This window comes from Coturnix japonica, chromosome 4 (genome assembly GCF_001577835.2).
Source record: "Coturnix japonica isolate 7356 chromosome 4, Coturnix japonica 2.1, whole genome shotgun sequence".
NCBI classification, from domain to species: Eukaryota; Metazoa; Chordata; class Aves; order Galliformes; family Phasianidae; genus Coturnix; species Coturnix japonica.
In genome coordinates, this window is record NC_029519.1 from 44,376,874 (window position 1) to 44,397,152 (window position 20,279).

The following is a 20,279-nucleotide window of genomic DNA, read 5'->3' on the forward strand; positions in this document are numbered from 1 at the left end:
CATCATCACATAGAAGAACAAAACAAGAGGCATTCTTTTCATTTCAACATTTGTTGTGACAGGACTTAAGGATCTTAAGGAGAGCTGCAGTGGAGGTTTATAGGAGGCAAGCTGAACCAAGCACCATTTTACCCTTTCATGTGTAGATGTGTTTAAAACAGAGCTCTCTTGTTATGCTCCTTGCTCACAGAAACAATGAAGATGAACACTACAGGATGGAAAGCTGACAAAACCCTTTATTACTAATAATTGTAAAATTATCTGTTGCAGAGATTTAAAGACTCTTTGTACTCTGGAGCAGCACGAGCCCCCAGCATTAATCTGCTGCTTGGGAAAGCACACTGGATGATCACAAGCAAAGCACATTAGCTCTCGATTTGATCAGTAAAAAGCTGCAAGAAGCTGCACAGCCAATCCCCTGAGCCACAAGTATTTTAAACCCTTTGGGCCAATATCCTTGTAACAATACAACACGTGGAGAATGAAGCTGTGACTGTAAGTCCGAAGACATGCCGTACCAGCTCAGCACGGGATAACCTTGCATTGTTTCCACACCTACCTGATCCTGGAAATGTGGATTAAGGGTAACCAAATCCTAACCAAGCTTAAGCCAAGAGGGGAAGTGCTGCAGTACACATGATCTCCATCTCATGTTGCAGACACACAGGTGATCCCTGAGCAGACGGGAGGATGGAGACATGGAAGGTCTGCATGCACACTTACACCCAACAGCAGAGACTGAGGGCTCAGACCAGTCCTTGCTGAATCAATTGAGAGACTCCTGAAGCAGAGCACAGAGGATGGAAAGGAAGGCACAGCCTTTCCTGCATGGAATTCCAGGAAGACCCTGCCTGCAGCCTGCTATAACACCTGAAAATAGCACCTTGGCTTCACTGCACATCGTTAAGCTTAAGTTTGTAAGCATTGCTGCCCAAGGAGGGAAAAGGACTGTAAAGGAGTAAAGACTGTAACACAACAGCGTCTACAGAACAGCCTTCTCTCATTACAGAACTGCAGAGAGTTGGGTCTGGTTTATCTGCTGATTTTGCAACAGCTTCTGGTTACACTCGCACTACTGCACAGCACAACTGTCAGGAAACAATTAAAAGCAGTGCAAGATTAAACTCTTTAAGGCAAGTGGGACAGAACTGCCTTTGGGAAGTGTCAGATCCTGATTCAATCCAGACAAACGGGCTGAGTGATAAACCTAGCAAATGCAGCAGCTAATTCCTGACTTGAGATAAATTAATAGACCTTTAATTGATACAAATTAAGTATAGCTCAGTGGCCTACAACAAAATCAGGGGGCTGTAGGATTTCAAAGTGTAACAATAATACTAAACCATCCCACCTCCTTACCCTTGATCTTAGTTCCTCACAGTCTGTAACTGTACCATACTTGAGGAAGCATTTGAACAGCTGTATTACTAAGAAGTTCTCCTGTTCAGATAATGCAACAAGATCCTCCTGGACACCTCCCGTGATCAAGTAAGAAATTAATCAGCACTTAAAGAATGGACATCAGAAGCTGTCTTCACAGTGCAACAGAAAAACTGGCTTATCTCTTTCCCATAGCTGCAAACTGAACCCATACAAAGCAACGTGCTGTCTAATTTCTGTTCTTTATGTACTGCTCCTTACTGATGCCACAGTACACACAGCTGGAGTGTGTTGCTTCAACCATCCATCAGCCCTATGTCCTCTGTGAGCTTCCACTTTTGTGTAGAAATGCCCAACTTGACTAAAGCAAGCAATTCAGCTTCTTCAAACTGATATCTGCCTGTTTCCTATGCTTGTTCAGAGAACTTTCTATTCCCCTAAGCCTCCAAAAGGAGCAGTGCGGAGCCATGAAGCAATATCAACCGCTGCTGCTGTGCCAGCAAGAACTGTGAAGAGATCTCGATCGCAGAAGTTTCTGTATAGTCTCTCAGTGACTACATATCTGAATAAACATTAAGTACAAACAAGGGTCTGCTTTTTCATTGCTGTTCTCAATCTTCCAAGATGGTCGTATCCAGGAGAGCTAGGCTAGTGTAACAGGGATACTTTCTCTAGGTATCCTAACATGTTGCAGTTCCTATGCCCAGCTATTAAGCAGGAGATGAAGGAAAAACTAAAGCACCAGAAGCCTATTAGGATTTCAATGGAGCGGGGCCACAATCTACTCAAAGCAATGTCGCTGTTAATTAAGGTTCAGTCATGGTTCTAAAAATAAGCATAACAGATGAGGCCAATTAGAAAGAAGTGAGGCCATAATGGCATCAGCTCGATGTGTCTCTCACTAAATATGTCTTTTGGGGCTCAGAGCCCTTCTGGTGAATTCAGGAGCAGAGTACATCTGAAATGTGCTCTGTCCCTTCCTCATTTTCACTAAAAATAAGGGGGACTCCTTAGAAAGATGTGAAGTCTATGAAATGATATTTCATGTCATAGATCTCGGGCATAGTATCTCTCCACCTACAGAGAGAGCTGCAACCCGCACCTTTCTTTATGTTCTGATTAAAACTTTCCCAAAGCAAAAGAAAAAAACAGACACTGAAAGAAAACTCATTTCAGGACACTTAGGTCAAATGTATGAATGTTCTCAAACCAGGAAACAACCTTCTTTTTTGCAATATGTCCCTCCCTGTAGCTTCTAGAGGACAACTCCACAACCAATGAATCTCTTCACAGCAAATCACAGCTTTTAGCAGTTTCAGACTTTAACACACACACAAAAACAACAACTTGAGTAACATCTAACAGCTGAGTCCAGCGCTCTACCCCAGCTCAATTTGGTTTCATTTCTCTCTCAGACACCTTTCCAGGCAGATGTCACATCTGCTTGTTGTTTCAGCCCACATCTGGCACAATTTGTCTTTTTCCCCTCTGATGAACATCACATCTCAGAGCTGGCAGACAGGTACTGAAGCCCTCTGAGGTCTCTTAGGGAAGGGAAAGCAGGGAATCAAGGCCTTTTACATAAGACTCTTACCATTACCTTCACCAACATTTTTTCAAGATAGCCCTTGCCAGACCACTGCAAAGAAAGGCTCTGGGTGAAAGCAGAAATGACAGTCACGTATGCAGAGGTACATATGGATTTTTTTCTACTGTGTTTTTCAGCAACTCCAAGTGCAGGAAGTAGCCCATCTCTCTTCCTAGTCTTCTCTCCCTAGCACCAAAAGCAGACATAGGAAAAACATGTGGAATGATTTCTTGGCAGAAGGGAACACCCAAGCAAGGCTCATCATGCTGACTCTGGTGAGGGCTACGGATACATGACAGCATCATGCGCTGCAGCAGAAATTGCAGGAGGCAAAAGCTGCTTTTTTTCTGGAAAGCAATGCTCTCCCTTGGGCTGCAGGAAAAAAGTTCTGAGATCACTCAGAGATGATGGCAGCTGTGAGCAATAGTCGCACCTTGGTTGAACTCACGAACAGTCAAACACTGTAATTAATGATTATTGGTCTTGTACATCACACCTCTGTGTTATCGCATTTCTTTGGTAACCCCTGGGCTGCCTTATCCAAGAAAGGTCCATTTATCCAATTTTCCAGAAAAGGAAACAAAGGCCTCAAGAGGTGAAGACACAGAATCACCCAACAGGTCTACCGCAGAGCACAGCACTAGGAACTGCACCATGCACTACTGCGTCATTTTCCCTTCATCCAAGCACATGTCTGACAGGCAATATTTAGATTGAGGACTTTGCCCTACACAATGAAAGGGTCCCACTGACATTCCTGACACTAAGCAGACAACAGGCTTGAATAGGAACAGCGGGGCTTTGGTTATTAGTGTGAGAGGTGATGTATACAACCTTCATTCTTGTTGATTACTGGATTCAAGGACTTTATCCTGTTGGGATCTTCTGACAGCTTTCTTTTTTTACAGAAAGCATTACCAAGCAACACGGTAAGTATGACTTAAATTGCAGAATAAAAAGTATTTCAGATCTCTGTCTTGAAAAAATATTTCCCACCAGGACAGTCTGTCTGCGCTGCTCACACAGGACTGTGGCTTAGACATGTGGGAGTCCCCTGCCTGCTAACTGAAGCACATAAAGGCTAGAATAAGAAGCTGCTCAGTGCTGCGTTAACAACACTCTGTAATATCATCCTTCTTGCCACAGTTTTACTGTTTCTCTCACTGGGGAAGTAAGAAAGAACAAATCTGGAAAAGAGACACCTGCCACACTTAAGAGTATTTGCTTTGGCTTTTGTCCTTGAGGAGGACTCTGCTATGTCCTGCCTTCTCCAGACATTCACATCTGCTCTCTGAGCACAGGTAGCGAATCTCAGCGTCCAGACAGTAACGTGATTTATCTTGTCTGTGGCTTTGCAGAACTCACAAAGCTGCACTGATTTATCCTCCCTGATGATTTGGCACAATGGGCCTAATTCAAGTAATTTTTCTCAGTCTTTTCTAGTCGGTAAATTAGTTAAAAAGACAAAAAACAAGCATAGCTTAAATTCTTTTGCACCCCAATATCAAAAACACAGCAACCTGCAAGAGGAGAAACTTAGGAACAATGGAAGGAATGTGTTTTCCCATTCTTGTTCAGAGGAACTGGGTGGGTGGTAGTTGGAACACTGACTATCCAAGCCTACAGGGGACAGCTAGCCATGGCAGGTGACCAGGGGGATTAATATGGTGAGCATCTTAGATGGAACAGGGCTCTGCTCTGAGGCTGAGCTACAAACCACAAGCAGCTCCAATAACCTCAGCATCAAAATGCCCGTGTAGAAATGGCCAGCAGGAGAATGTATGCTACATGCTGAATGTACGGATGTGTCCACATAAACTGGTCTGCATGGACAGGAGGGGATTTTTACACAAACAGGCAAAACCACACAAATCACAGAGCCACTAATAGACCTCTCCTTTCCTTCAGAAACTTTTAATCACTTTGGTAATAAACACTGGCACACACACAGTAAAATCGGCAGGTCTGAAACACTCTCCCACATTCAAATTCTTGTACATTAAAGCAACTTCCTGCTTGTAACCAAAGCTTCAATGCAAGTTAAGCCACTGAGATATGCAGACACAGCCTCCGACACTGCCGGAAAAATGAAGGAAAACATTGGCTCTGCATCCAAAGACAAATTAATCCAAGTGAAATGCTAAACTCTGGAGCTTCTGCAGATATCTGCTATTAAATCAACAGGCAAGCAGGATTTACAGTAAGCACAGCCTGAATAACTCAGTGCTATAGAAAGGTGGTGTATGCATTGCAGCTTCTTTCCAAAACTTGCTATGGGTTTCAGGAACGCCTGAGTCCCACACCCAAACCACAGAGAAATTTTTCCCTGATAAAACTTTCTCAAGGAGATATTTCAGCCTCTAAAATCTGCTCCATCCAGGGGAGACATCATTCTTGGTGCAAGCTCCCAGATGGAGGAAAACAAAACATGCACACTGAGCCCTTCTCTCTTCCTTTTGCAGCCACTGAGGCTGCACAGGGTCAGGATCCATAACTGACTGCAGTGCCTAAAAGCTAGAACAACTCCACCAAGGTCAGTGGGTTTGCACCACATGTGCATCCTTGCTTCTAAGAGCAGAGCATGACTTCATGAGTCACATTCCCTTCTCAGCTGTTCAGTAACATCTCCTCCAGCTATTGGAAATCAGTGAAGCTTCTTGACTTCAAATGGGTCAAGGTCTGCTCTGAATTCAGTGCTGCCAACAAAAGTTGCTACTTAGGCTTCATGGTGTAAACCTCAGAAGACTGAAACAGAAAAATCTGAGGTCATCCAGAATACCATCTAACTGATGCAAAAGGCTTTTCTGCTGCCAGGAGGAGCTTTGCCTTAGCAAGCACAGTACAATTTGGCCCCAACCTGCACACACAAAGGAAGAAAATGAGGCTGTGCCACAATTATGGTGGATCCAGAGCAATTCAGGAGGCTGACTTCTGAAGACATTTACTTATTTAGAAATGCAGATTTAGAAATGCAGATAGATAGGCTCTCAGCAGGCTTGTCACAAATGCCAAACTCCCACTAATACTCTCAGATTTGGAATAAACCTTGTAGCTTTGGAAAGCCGGGTATCTAAATCTGGGGGGATGCTGCAGGCTTACTGTCAGTGCTGTGGAGATATTTTGATCCCCCACCTCCAGTGAACTTTACCATAAGTGACAGTGCTTTTGACAAGAACGGACACTCCTCCGGGACCCTTTCCCAGTGAGTCATCCTCAGGCATATCAGTAGCCAAAGAAGTAACATTTGGATGTGTTTACAAAGCAGTAGCATTTTTACACCCAGCCCTACGTAAATGTTACTGAAATCAAGAAATGTTGATGCTTTATTCAAGGCGCTAAAGGTCACTTCCTTTCACTTGCCTGGCAACGTGCCACAGGCACGGATAACTAAGGAACAGGTGGGCATGAGGTTAAGAAACTGTCTTGGCTCTCTTCCACCACCTAGTTCTATGGATGCTGGAAATTCATGATATTCTAGTCCAGCATTCCCACTAGAGGGAAGAAGAGTCTGAGAGCCACTCTCCAAGGACAGCAGCCATCAAACACACCCAGCAGACAGGAATGCAGATGTGCACACTCTCACCTGTTCTTCAGCCTTAACTTAACTCCTCCTGGCCACGTAGGTTTGCTGGGCTGGAAGTCAGTGGTCACACGGTCTGGACCGAGCAGGCAGGGACATGGGTCGGTGCATCCCTTCGCAGCATATGTGTCCCTGCCAAAGGAAGCCAAGGCCGTATAAACAGCAGCACATGAAAAACTTGTACTTGACATTTAATAACTGTTTTAAGAAAGAAAGTAACACAGACCCAAGGGGAAATGTGGAGGCATCAGTCTAGCTTTTAGAAAGTGCAAACAAGATGTCCCAGCAAGCCACTTGTAGCCCTTCTCTCTGTCACTGCCAATTCAGGCTGCAAGAGAGAGGGTTTTGCTTTCCTTCCCACCCAGGCAGTGCTCAGCCCTTAGGAGTGCCCCCACAGAACTCAGCACACAGAAGAGAGACCAGCTGCAGCACCCACAGCACAGAACTCATCACCCTGCATCTGTACCCTGAGACTACAATCCCGGTCTGCAGAGCTCAGGGGCTCCCCTGCAGGATGTAACCACCTGACAACGGCTTTGAACACAGAAAAGCTGAGATAAAAGTCCACACGGCAACAAAAAGAAAGAAAAGTCCACTGCCCCCCCACCCCCACATCCCCTCCCCCCAGTGCTACTTGCACAAAGTCAGCAAACAAATATTTACCCCTCTTTGTCACACGCACGCAGAAGCCACACAAACACCGTGCACCCATCACTTCAGCTCCTTCCTTCCTGCAGGCACAGTGTTCCCACTGGCTCCCATTTCTAGCTCCAAGATGTAGGACAGCTTTGAGATTTCCTCCAGCTCACAGCAGCCGGGTAAAAGCAAAGCTGGAGAGCCCCGTCCCTGAGCCCGCAGCGCGAGGTGCACAGAAAGGCCTCTCACCGTGCGCTTAGCAGGCTGCAAGCTGAGTGCACAGGCCGGCAGCTGGGGCTTTGGATGGCTGAGATGGCTTGGATGCCATTCCGCTGAGAGGCCGGCCGTCTTTGTGTCCAGCTCGGTCCTCCCCCCCCTCAGCCCCCCTCCCCGCTCCCTCTCTAGCCCCACGTGCCAGGCAGGAATGTTAAGCCTCATGCTACGGATGAGATAGCGCGGGGAGCGCACAGCGGCACTTTCACCCAGATTAGGGAAAGCGACTGGTCCTCAGTGGCCTTTTTGCTCACCCTGCTTCTCTTCGTCCAAAATGGACCACAAATCCTGCCTTAGGTGCCTTTTCCCCTCCACGGGATAAATCTCCTTTGGCTTTGTCCTCTGCCACCTGCACTGCTCCCTGCACAGACCTGGACTTGCTGTATTTATAACACAAACGCAACAAGTCGGGATTCATTTATCACCTGCATGTACAAAATCACATCGGGCTCCCATCTGTACAGCAGGTGCATGGGCTGTCTTACTGCTCCCCTGTGCAGTGCCAGGGCCACTAACTGCCCCCTTGTCACAAAAACAAACTCATTTTTAAAGGCTGACTGCAGCACAAAGGACAGAAGAGCTGCTACAGATAACAAAAGATTGTGCATATACATACAGTAGATACACACATATAGTAGATCACTCTGAAAGCAATATCCATTACCCTGGAAACCATAACAAAGAGCCCAATAACACTATTCAATAGAGTTAATTCTCAGGAGAGGTTCAGTCTTTACTGCTACATCACCAACACCCTCCTCGGACATTGTGGGCCAGCATAATAATACAGGAGGTGCTACTTTCAGAGCAGCCCATGTACAGCAAAACAAATCCACTGCTGTGGTGTTTAAACAACAAAGTCTCATTTCAAGCTTTGTATGAAAATACAGCAGAGATGGCCACAAAGCAGCACGGTCACATCAGAGGGGCCAGGATCTCAGCAGAGATACTTGTCTTAGAGCAAATTCTGGCCTCATTTCATCTATGGGGAATGCTCATTTTTCTGGTTTGGAGGTCACAAAGAGGAGATGCGGGTTACCTGAGAACTTTGCACAGCCAGGATCATGCTGGGGTGATACAACCTTTGTCTGAGGTAACCATGATACCTCACTGATTTGGGATAACCAGCATGAGCTGGCCCTGCAGTCCTATGTGTGGAAGTGCTGGTGCCTGCAACTCCTGTCGTCTTTGAAGGCACCATGGGATCATCGAGTCCAACTCCTGGCTCCACACAGGACCACCCAAAAATCAGACCCTATGTTTGAGAGCATTGTCCAAATGCTTCCTGAACTCTGGCAGCTTGGGGCTGTGCCTGCTGCCCTGGGCAGCCTGTTCCATGCCCACTGCCCTCTGGTGCAGAACTTGTCCCTAACCCCCACCCCCCAACTCTTCTTCCCCTGACACAGTTCCATGCCGCTCCTTCAGGTCCTGCTGCTGTCACACAGAGCAGAGCTCAGTGCTGCTCCTCCACTCCCTGTGAGGAGCTGTAGCTGCCATGAGGTCTCCCCACAGCCTCCTCTGCTCTGGGCTGATCAAACCCACAGCTCTCAGCTGCTCTTCATACATTTTCCCCTCCAGACCTTTCACTATCACTAGGCTACACTGGAGTTGTGCTTCTGCAAGGGGCTACTCCCCTAGCACAGAGGTAGCCAGTTAACAACATGTAGGACAGGGAAATTACCCAAAATCTGCAAAAAAAAAAGAAAAATCAGCAACCAGATAAACTGATGCAGAGGAGCATATGGCCATGGCTTCCCCATCACCACAGCCTAGTGATCTTTCAGCACTGAGGACTTTTTTTATTTATTTTTTCCCCCAACATCTTTCTAAACACATGAAGAAAGCAAGAGGCAGCACAGACTCCAGGCTTCGCTGTGGGCAGAACTTCCCCAGTGTCCCCCTTCCAAGTGTTCCCGAATGGATCCACTCAGATCTGACCCTCAAGCAGCAGGACAGAAGCAGCCTGGGTGTTCCCCTCACAGGGAGAAAACCCTGCCTAGAAGCATGAAGAACTGTGAGATTGACCTGAGAAAGACAAAGAGTTGTTAATTAGTGCCTGCATGGGCTCTGGGGCTGTTGGTTGGGAGTAAGGAGGAAATGCAGGGGAGTTTTTCCCAAGCCTCTTAAAAAACTCTAATTACTGAGCTCCATGTGGAACAACAGGCTCACTAAGACCCTGAAAACTAATCAGGCAGTCTATAAATAACGTCGTTAATCAAGCCCAGTGGGGAACCTGATAGATGAGGATCCTTCCACCAGGCAAGCACACACACAGAGATGGAGATCTCCTTGAAACAGCGCCCACAAACCTAAAACCACAAACCTCTGCTCTCAGTTTTCTGCCCCACACTCAACTACACGACCTGGCTGCTTATCCCGGATTTTCTGAGGCATTCCTACACCATCAGGAGGGCACTCATGTCTTAAACTGCAACACACCAACAGCCACCTCTCTGCAAAGATGCCCAGAGCCTACCTTGTGTCTTGGCCATTGCAGCTTCTCCTTCAAGCAACCCTTCTCCAAAAGCTCGAGGCAGTGGCAGGACGGCACAATGTGCCAGCCCCTACAAGAGCACCCAGCCCACTGGGATGGTCCTTAAGACTGTGGCTGCATTTTATTTCGGGATGTTGCAAAGTGCCTCACAAGTGCATAGTTGAAAAGCGTTCCCAGCAAGGAGTGGCCCGCAGTTGTTCTTTATGTTATCATGTTGTTGTGAAGCTCATACACAGGAGACAGGAAACCTAGCACGGTCTATTTAAATCTCCTTCATCTCCCACCTGAGGCTGGCAGCTGCCTCTCAAATCTTTCCTTTTCTGAGAAGTTCTGGTTTAGTTATGAATTGTTATTTATACTGTTCCAGAGTGCCTTTGGTATTTAATACCACACATGTCAATGACTAGCTGTACAAAAGCACTCCGCTTAATTTCTCTCTCATCTAAAAATACGGCCTGTCACAATCCTTGAAGAGCTCATTCGATGGTTTAGGGAGATCTCTTGCTTTTGACCGTAACCCTCTTTGACCTCCTCTGGCCGCCTTATCTGCCTCCTGCACTGACCTCCCATTACATGCATAGTTGAAATATTTCATACCATTTATCTTAACCTTCCAAGCTCTTGGCTCTTCTCTCTCACCTTTTTTTGCTTTTCTTTATCGCTTCCAAATTGATGCCCAGTCACCAGGTGTGGATGCATGCCTCTGCCCAGCAGATCCCGCAGTGACAGTGTCTGAACTTGCAGACCAGTTTCAACCAGGCTTTGCAGAGGTATCAGCCTCGGAGAACTAAGCATTCATAAGAAGAGTAATGGCAGTAGTACAAATTGTGTCTCTCACTGAGAAAATACTGCAGTGAGAGCTTAGCTCTCTGGCTATGGTTCACAAAGGGGAGAGATGTCATACAAGGGAGTCAGAGAAAACCAAGCTTCTGAAGTTTTGCTGCTGACGGCATGTTTTCCAGCACACTTCTATGTGCACTAGCATCCTGTATGCTGCTTTTCTGCTTAGCTCCCAGTGGTTCTCTAGGTATGAGTCCAGGGCAGGGCTGGGATCATCCATAAGCAGCACCAGGAATAATTTAAAAATCATTTATGCTTTTAAAAATCTTCCCATAATAACTAATTCTCTAATGGTCCAGCCTCTTGGAATACTAGTCATTTATTGTGAACTAATGCCAGGTTTTCTGCCATGGTAATAGAAGACCTAAGTCCTAGAGATTCCAATCTACAAATATTAATAGGTTCAGTAATTGGTAGTGTCTCATTATTTCTAAGCCAAGCGCTGCTTCTAGAAGAAAGAACTTAAATGCTGTTTTATAAATCATCTGAAACTCACAGGAGTGTTTACAACCAGTATCAGAATTAAAAGCTTGCCTAGAAAAGCAGTTCACATGGTGATGATGCTGAAATCAAAGTTAAAGCAATAAACTCCTATTCCAAGTTCCTACAGTGATTTTTAGTCATTACTTAATAGATTTTCCCTTTGTCTAAAACCAGAACGCAAGAGACATCCCTGCTTCACTACATAAGCAGCCAACAGCACAGCACAAGCACAGAGAATGAAGCAGCAACAAAGCAGCACTCAGCACCACCAAACCCACAAAGGGGGAGATGAAGGAGTTAAGACTGCCGCGTCCACCCAATAGCATTATCTTATGTCACAGGGTGTCCTGAGTTCCCCAGCTGAGCCCAGTGAGGTGAGGGCAGTTTGGTGCCTTCACCTCTGGCTATCCTCATCCTGCAGGGTGAAGGTGAGCACTCAGCACCTGATGGGCTGGAATTACATCTCCTTGGGAATGAAAACGCCACCTCCACAACAGGACCTCTTCTCTTAGCAAACAGAAAGCCCTTCTGCCACCTCCTTGTCGATAAAGAGAGGGCTCTCCCAGGTAGGGAGGGCGGCTGTGCTCACCTCAGGAACCAACCTTTCCCTGTCCAGTGGGCACGCTGCTTTGCAGATCTTCCTGCTCTGCCTGAAGCCAGAAGACCAGCTTGCTTACGTATTTCTTATTTTGTTACCTCCTGTGGCTGCTCCAGAAATAGACCATAATCCGCATATCCGTCACGCTCACAGAATCTCCTTTATCTGAAGTGGAAGCAGCTTCTGTCTGTCAGAGCACAAAGACCCAGGTCCTCCCTTGGCCACCTGTAGCACTCAGTTGGCAGCAGCAACAGGTTTGTGAGTCTGTGCCCATGGGACCCATGAGCCAAACACGGACTAGAACCAGCTGGAAACAGGCAAACAAGGAGTTTTTTCCATCCAAAAAAAGATAATAAAATAAACCAACAAAAACCAAACCTAAAGCGTTTTACAAGGAAAAGTTTTTCAGGTCCTGGGTGAAATCTCAACCATGCAACTTATGGCATTCACCTGAGATGGAGGACTTCACAAACCCAGATATAAGTTCGGACCTTAACAAGGCAGACAAGGAATTGAAGGCTGTTTCATGGACACCTCAAAATGCAACAGGTTCTGCCCGTGGAAGATCATGGAGGGACTTTGCTTCATCTTAATGCAAGGCCCGTTTGAAATCTCACATGAAATCCCACATTAATCTTGAGACTAAAGAGGGTATTTTTCCCATAGAGTTCCGCAGCGGTATCCATACCTCAACCAGAAACAAAGATGTCCAACTTTTGCATTTAGATGGGTCCATAAAGCTCCAGGGAAAAAAATTTACAGCCCCAAGCTGGAATGCTGCTGGCTGCTGCTTCCAAGATACAAAGTAATACAAACACGAATATTTTTCATACATATCACAAGCACATCTGTGCTGGTATCTATTAAGATGGGATTAGTAGGGCTGATCTCGTGCTGTAAGCCAATCAACAAAAGGCAAAAGAAGAAATTTTCCAGGAGCAGTGCAGAGTAGAGACACCTTAAACACCGGAGTTCGAATCCCCCCTGTGGCGCAAGTGGTAGAAGTGCCGCTCTGCTACACAGAGGCTCGAATCCCGGGGGCTGGACTCGATGATCTCTAAGGTCCCTTCCAACCCGCACGAAACTATGAAACTATGAAACTATGAAATAGAAATTTTTAGATGAATACATCTCACGTTTGAAAACTGACAATTTCAGTCTAATAACTCCTATGCAGTCCTGCTGAGTACATGGTAAGAAGTCACTTGTAATGAAATAAGGCTCCTACCTTTCCTTCTAGGAAAGCTCATCACTTAATTCCAACTTTAAAAACTGCAAATTAGGGGCAGAGAAAATGCTCTAACCTTCAGGTACAGAGTGGAAAAATCTGCAGAATGGGGACTGGATTTTGACTGTGCAATTCCATCTGGTCCTACCTGCCCAATGCTTTTCTGGCTTTCTCTTTTCTCTGAGATTGGATGGGTTTTATTTGATGTGACCTCAATCCCACAATCTGTCCACGCTGTGTTTGCACAGTCCCACACAAACACACATCAATAAGCTGCTTCTGCACTGTACCTGTTTGCAAGCAGAGATCTGAAAGAAGTATTCACATTCATTTGAGTTCCACACTTAATTTGGTATTGGCCAAGGCATCTTTGAGAAAATGAACTCCCTCTTTGTCTTCAAGAGAGACCTAATCCTCGTTTTGCCCTGGAGGATTACTGGATACTTAGAAAGGCACTCACATGCACATTTTTGGTTTGTGCCAGCTGCATTTGGGTCCACAATATGCAGCATTTTCACTCTGGTCTTTAGGTTTGCTAATAGCATTCCTCTGCACCCAGACCTCGACCCCAGCGACTGCCACCCTTTTAAAGACACCCTAAACCAAGCCTTTCTGAAACGCAAGCCATCCCCTGCTTTGCATGATCAGCTCTCCCTCAGACAGCAGTGTGAATTCAGGCAGGGAGCTGGGCATGCTGCCTGCACTGTGAACAGGCGGTGGCAGTGCACAGTTCCCTGCATGGCCTGCCAACCTGGGCCCTAGCTGCAAGGAAGAACACTGAGAGCTGAAAAAACAAGTTGTTATACCTACCCAGTTCTTGGTTTTTTATAATAGAAGCTCACAGCTATACTGAATTGTAGCTTGGCACTCAGAGAGCCTGTCAGGGCACTAGAGCTTGCCATGCCTAGGTTGTACACACACATGGATAACAAAAGTCAACTCCTCCTTACCTTTAGCTTGCAGATAGACCAACCCAAATGTTTCAGTGCTCATATTTCCAGTTACTGATTTCCATGCACTTTGATTCTAACATCTCTCACTCTCCACCTGAACCTAACTAATGCCAGGAGAGCATCATGGCACTCAAAGGTAACCTGAGGCATGATACCATGTCCATATCACTGACCCTGACACTGGCAGAGCAGTGGCAGGTGGCTGCCGAAGTATGGCCCCAAGCTACTACCTGACACCAGCACTTGCCCTGTGCAGAGATGGGCTTTTGCTACTCTAAACTGCTGTGCACAACGTAGGTTTATCTCTGGCCACGATTTCACCCCACTGTATAGAACTCTGCATTTACATCCTGCTGGTGCTCCTGCATGGACAAAATACTCTCTGTGCGGCCCTGAACCAAATCTTTCTAGGACTGTGGTTTCATTCTGTGGTTTCAGGATGTAGCTCAATGGAAGAAGAGGATTCTCGTCTTCACCGGTGTAAACTAGCACTGCCCCGAGTGGCACTTTTCTGACCTGTTTGTTCAGTTCTATCCCCGGGACTCACAAACGTGCCAAGAGTTTTTTGTAGACAGCACGCCATACTGGTCTTTGGGAAAGCCAGGTTACTTGCCTGGGGAAGCAGAGCTTTACCCTCTTCATGTATTGTTGAGAACCAGGAGGTGATTAGGAACAGCCTTTCAGACCTGTCCATAATAGAGTGGGGTGCAGAAGTGTTCAGAGGTGTCTCAAGTGAGAATGATGTGCTGCAGAGCTCACCTGGCGAGAGGGATCAGTAACACATTCATCCTTTTAAGGATAAGTGCACTCGGGTAACACAATAACATTACCTGCACATGACATGGGATATCCCAGTGCTGAATCATGCCTATCACAAGTCATTGAATCTAAACTACAACTTCTAACATTTCTTACACAATGTGAAGGGAAGCACAAGCTGACTGTAAAGGACAACTGTAAAGAAATAAATTGCAGCTCCTATAAAGAAAAGCAGTTACAAGAAGAAAGCAAGAGTTGAACTCACATACTCTAAGAACACATTCCATGGGGGAAATAACAAACAAATGAAAAAAAACCAAGCACTGCAGCTGAAGAAGTTCTGTTCACATTGAGAAATTCACTAACCAGGAAAATCTTTTCCAGAACTAATTATTTGATACTCAAACTGCTGGTGCCATGATTTCCAGGATCGTTTCCCAATATGCTGAAGGCAAAGCCAACTAGGTCAGTTCAGACCAGCAATTAAAATGGTTTAAAGCTAAAGATTAAGGAAGTGCTTTATACAAACTGCTCCAGTGGCAGATGGATGAGATCTCTGGCACTGATGAGCAAGAGAAAGCATTAATCTTCCATCTGCACAGCTGGATCTCTCTCTTCCTGGCCTGCATATGCATTGCACTTCAAGGAATCTGGCATGACTTTTACCCTGGCAGCCCTCCTTTGAAAATGCAGGTGAATTACCACAATGCTGGAATAGTAGCTGTAATTTTTTTGAAAGAACTTTTGGTGACAATCTGGGGATCTGTTCTGAGGGGGCAGAAGAAAGCCCATATTCACAATTACCACAGGTGTGGTGGGCACCCAGCATCAGGCACCAACTCTGGTCTGCTGCTGAGTTTTTCTCTCTAACCTTACTGCTTTGCAATGTTTTCTGGTATGCCAGATTTTAATTGCAGTAACGTGAGAGGCGGAGTGCATTTTACAGAGCTAAATCATGTTCATGGGTGTAGCAATATCTAATCTCCATAATAAGAAGTACTTCTTATGAACTGCTTCTCCATCCCACTCACCCAAGTCTTCCCAGATTTCCAAATCCTTTACTCAACAAGACATGCATTCACTTCCGCAGGATTTTAGCAGGAGATTTGCTTACATGATAAACAAGCAGGGACTGAGTAAGGAGATGAGCATTCAGCTGGCTGCTTTACAAAAAGTAGAATCTCTGCAGGTCCTGCAGCTTCATTTTGCACAGAATTCAGAGAGTCGTAGCTCTCAGGGACCACAGTACAGAAATGCAATCACACAAACAGAAAAAAAATAAAAGAAACAGATACCACAGAACCCTGCTATGCTGGCTACTTGTCCAGCCATTAAAGACGAGCAATACTGTTGGTTCATCACATCTCCTCTGCACAGAATTAAATGGACAGCTCCAGTGGAAAACCAATGTACTGACCTGGGGAGGGCACAAAATCAGCCTGGTAACAGCAGAAAAGACTTGAGGTTTTCAGGTACACACAGAGCCTACATAGTAAGCGCCGAGAGAACCAAATCATGCAGAATACAGCCGACTTGCCATCTGGCTGGTTATCTCCCTGCATTTTTATTTTTAAAGAGTACAATGAGTTTACTGCAATTACTGTCCTCCTGCAGCAATAACACCACAGCTTTTCAATAACTTCATCTGTAAATACAGCTGCAAACTAATGCAGGCAGCCTATGCATTGTGAGACACGTGGAAGAGAAGCCATTTGAATCACCTTGGATTTGGTGATGTTTCGGCTTTTTTTTTTGTTTGTTTGTTTCTGTATTTTTAAGAGTGCTTAAGCTGAGAAACAGAAACACTGTCTGCTAATAGAAAAATATTATTTTCTCACTGAAATTATGTTTAGCATCTACCTGATTTTCAACAGCCTGGAAAAGGACAAGGACTGCAGCCAGCACAACACACACTGGATGAGAGGAACCCCTGGGCTCTCTCGCACACCACTGTGTCCCAGTGCATTCCTCTGTGCTTGCACAGACCTCCCCAGAAGGGAGATCTCCCCCATCACCTGTGGCTCCTGGGACAAAGGTGAAGGCAGGTCACCTGCCCTGTCCCTTAAAGCCAGCCTGGAGCTGGGCAGCAGGGAAGGCCACCATACTGCACGTTCAGGCAGTGAGGGGCTTGCTGCGAATATGTGCACAAAACAACCGGTTTTAAAATGGAGAGTGACAGGGAGGTAAAGAACAGAAGGGTCTGTAAGCAGCCATGAGGCAATTATTGCAGTTTCATCAGGCTGGGGAAGCATAACAATGGGAAAGGCGAGTGGGCTCCAGGTTGATAGCACTGAACAGAGTGGGATGAGAAGCCAACCTCTTCCAAAGAGTTCCTGTCCTATGGAGCAAACAACCTCCAGCACCACTTGGAAAAATGATTCTATAGATCACCATAAGGTTGTGTTTTCCTGGAAGATACCAAACCCTGCCAGGCTTCCAGGGACACCAAGTCCCTGGTTGAAACCACTACTCTTTAGATAAACAGTTTTCCACAGCCCCGAAAATTCCACTTACTCTAGATGGCTATGGGATGTTAATGGGACTTTCTTCACAAGTCCCTTAAGATGCATTTTAAAAACCCCACCCACAACCATTGTGTTTAAAACAATATGAAATGCTTTTTCTTAAGGCAGCTCAAAATGCATTAACAAAGCACTGGGGAGGATGACCACCCACTCAGTGCCAACTGGCAGGATGATCTGAGGTCTTCAGGCCACCAACCGCCATCAGATGCACCACTCTACAGCTAAATAGAAGAGGGCCATTTACAAACCCTATTCAACAACACACATCCAAATTATTTCCAGTGCGAACATCAGCACTCTCCCAAAGGAAGCTGCATCTTTGCTAGAGGCATGTGCCAAGCTGTAGTCGCGGTCTGGACATCACTGATTTGCAAGTCAATAGGAAAAAGAAGAGCAATGTACACATCTAATCTCAGCTTCTCTTCATACACAGGACATGTTGTGACCATCTTCATTTAAGAAAACAAAAAAAAAAATCCTTCCAAAATTAAGTCTGGATGGAGCCAGTCCCAAACAGAGTGTCACTTGAGTTAGAAGTGCCAAACTCTTTCACAGAGTGAAAAGCAAAACCAAATCCTATTAAGCAGCCATCAGTGTCAATATTTATTCCTCACAAGTCAGGGACAAGTAGCCTAATAAATGGTGTCAGACAGAGCCTGGTGAGATGGAAGAGGAAGGGGATAGGCTTGGGGAAAGGGCATGACACATTAATCAGCATCACCCCCTGCAAAACCCTTGACAGAAACAAGGTAGTAAACTCATTAGCCACTTAGAAACTAAGCTCCTTTTGTATTTCGTGCAGTGATAGCCCTCAGGTCTCAGCCTGAAGGTTTGCCCATCCTTCACAACAAAGCTGCCAGGACCCACAAAATGTTTGTTTTTCAATCTAGTTCTCAATACGCACCTCTCTGATCCAAAGATACTTTGCTGGCTTTATCGCTCTCTCCTCTTTTGCCAGGTCTGGACTCCAGTGCATCAAGCAAACTGGGTCAAAGTTATCTTCAAGAGAAGACACAGAAATAGAAAACACGAGCAGACAAACCTCTCACCTGCAAGCGCCACTTCATATATTACAGTTTCTACTCCCCATGGACGACTCCAGACCCTGGATGGTATACCACTGTGTTGACTACATTAGCAGCACCACACTTGAAGCCACAAATCAGAGAAGGGAATGACATCTCCGTGCGATGCCTGAAGATGCCTGTATCAGAGCCTAAAAGCAGACCCAGCTTTCCTCTGCTTTGCTCTCTCAAAAAGGAGCTCACATTGTGCAAAACACAATGCAGTGCCAGATATTTGAGTGCTATAGCTCAGTGAAGCAATCCAAATTCATTCTTGCCCTTCACTTGAGAAATGTAAGACAAAGGCCAGACTGGTTTTGTAAATGTGCTGTTCCTAAGTGTACTTTCAACCAAGTATTTTCTTGCTTTTCTTTAATGCTTTCTACCATACCTCTCATCCTCTGTATGTGGGATTTGATAACCTTCCTGAAACAGCCAGGAACAACATACCCTTAACATACTTGAGCACAAAACGTTGGGAAATCCACTTACGAAGAGGTTGTGAGCTGTATGGTTTCTTTCTCCCTGCATCACTGGACCAACACTATGAAGACAGACGCACTCCAGGCTGGATCTTTCCATAAGGGCTGTAGCATATCTTTTAGCGTGATGCCTTACAGCAAAGATTTGATTCCATCTATCCAGGGCAATGTAAGCTGTCACAGCACAACTGCGATGCAGCCACACTGCACAGTGGCCCCTCTCCCCATTATAACTCTGCTGTGCACTGGCCCTCGGTTATCATCACGTACTTTACTTGAATTAGCCTGAAATGGAGTCTGTCTCCAGTCTGGAGCCTGTTTGTAACTGCAAAGGAATCTGTGCCCTCCGTAGCACACGAGACAGGATCAGGTCACTGCTGGAGAGCATTTGGCCCAGCTATTTTTATTGTCTGCCTGAATACTTTTCTTTGACGCCTGCTTCGAGTTGCTGAAAGAATAGTAAAGATGAGATTTTTTTTCTTTAAAGGGATACACTGATAATCCATAGGAACCACGTCCTTTTAACTTCTGGACATTTCTCAAATCTTTGCCCCTGTTGCCAGGTTGCTGAATGCATACTGAAGTCACAACATGATGAAATCTAATCAGGGTGAAGTAGGCTGGTTTCATTTGCATCAGATTCCTCTTTCAAAGGCATAAATTTGCCCTTCTGATCCTCCTTCTTACCAGTAGAACAGAGCTAATGCAGCAGCTCCTGCTACATCAAAAACCCCCACAACCCTCTTCTCATCAAGAACAACTGATGATTGAAATTCTTTGTGTTTCTCTCAACCCAAAGGACAGTGTTGCTAATTCAAGCACTGGTCCAGAGAGAATATAAAGGATGAGAGAAGTGGCTCTCATCTGAATACAGGCAAGCATGCATCACATCACGGTTAGCCAAGCTTTTCACTTGAGTTAAACTTGGTAACAATCCCCTAAATCATGGCTTTCAAACAGGCACAATATCTTCTCATGCGTCTGTTCTTTCTCCTTGGGTATCACCGGCTTTAGATATTTATATTCTCCTGCCACTTTGGGTTCTTTGGAGAAAATCACCTATTTTCAACACAGCACTTGCCAAGAGAAAGGAAATGACTGCAAAGACAGGCATGCAAATAGTTCATTTGCATCCTTCTGGGTCTCCTTCACATCCCTATTGCATCCATAATAGAGGGGAGATGAGAGTAATAGGGGGATATTAGGTAACAGAAGAAGGGGCAGAAGGCTGAGGTAGTGGGAGTCTGACATCCTGCTTTTAGAGCAGTGAGGCCTGGCCTAAGGCTGGTACAAGAATTAGGGAAACACTGTCACTATGTCTGCCCTGGCTTACAGGAGTTTAGCTGAGCTCCAGGTTATTATTCATTTGCAGCAATATGCTTTAACCCTGCTGTGC

General features: G+C 45.6%; 1 protein-coding gene across 12 annotated transcripts in view; it reads right to left on the minus strand.

Annotated features, from left to right (window-relative positions):
* SHROOM3 (shroom family member 3) overlaps positions 1–20,279 on the minus strand; it is a 137,316-nt gene that overhangs the window by 21,573 nt on the left and 95,464 nt on the right. For 9 of the 12 annotated variants that reach the window (XM_015861637.2, XM_015861638.2, XM_015861635.2 and 6 more), the window contains one exon: positions 6,552–6,680. The exons of 1 other annotated variant lie outside the window; for it this stretch is intronic. In XM_015861637.2, the coding sequence (XP_015717123.1) occupies positions 6,552–6,680 (129 nt within the window). Of the gene's footprint in view, positions 1–6,551; positions 6,681–7,014; positions 7,034–7,211; positions 7,520–20,279 lie in introns of those variants that run through there. 2 more of the 12 variants (XM_015861645.2, XM_015861648.2) reach the window with 2 other exon arrangements.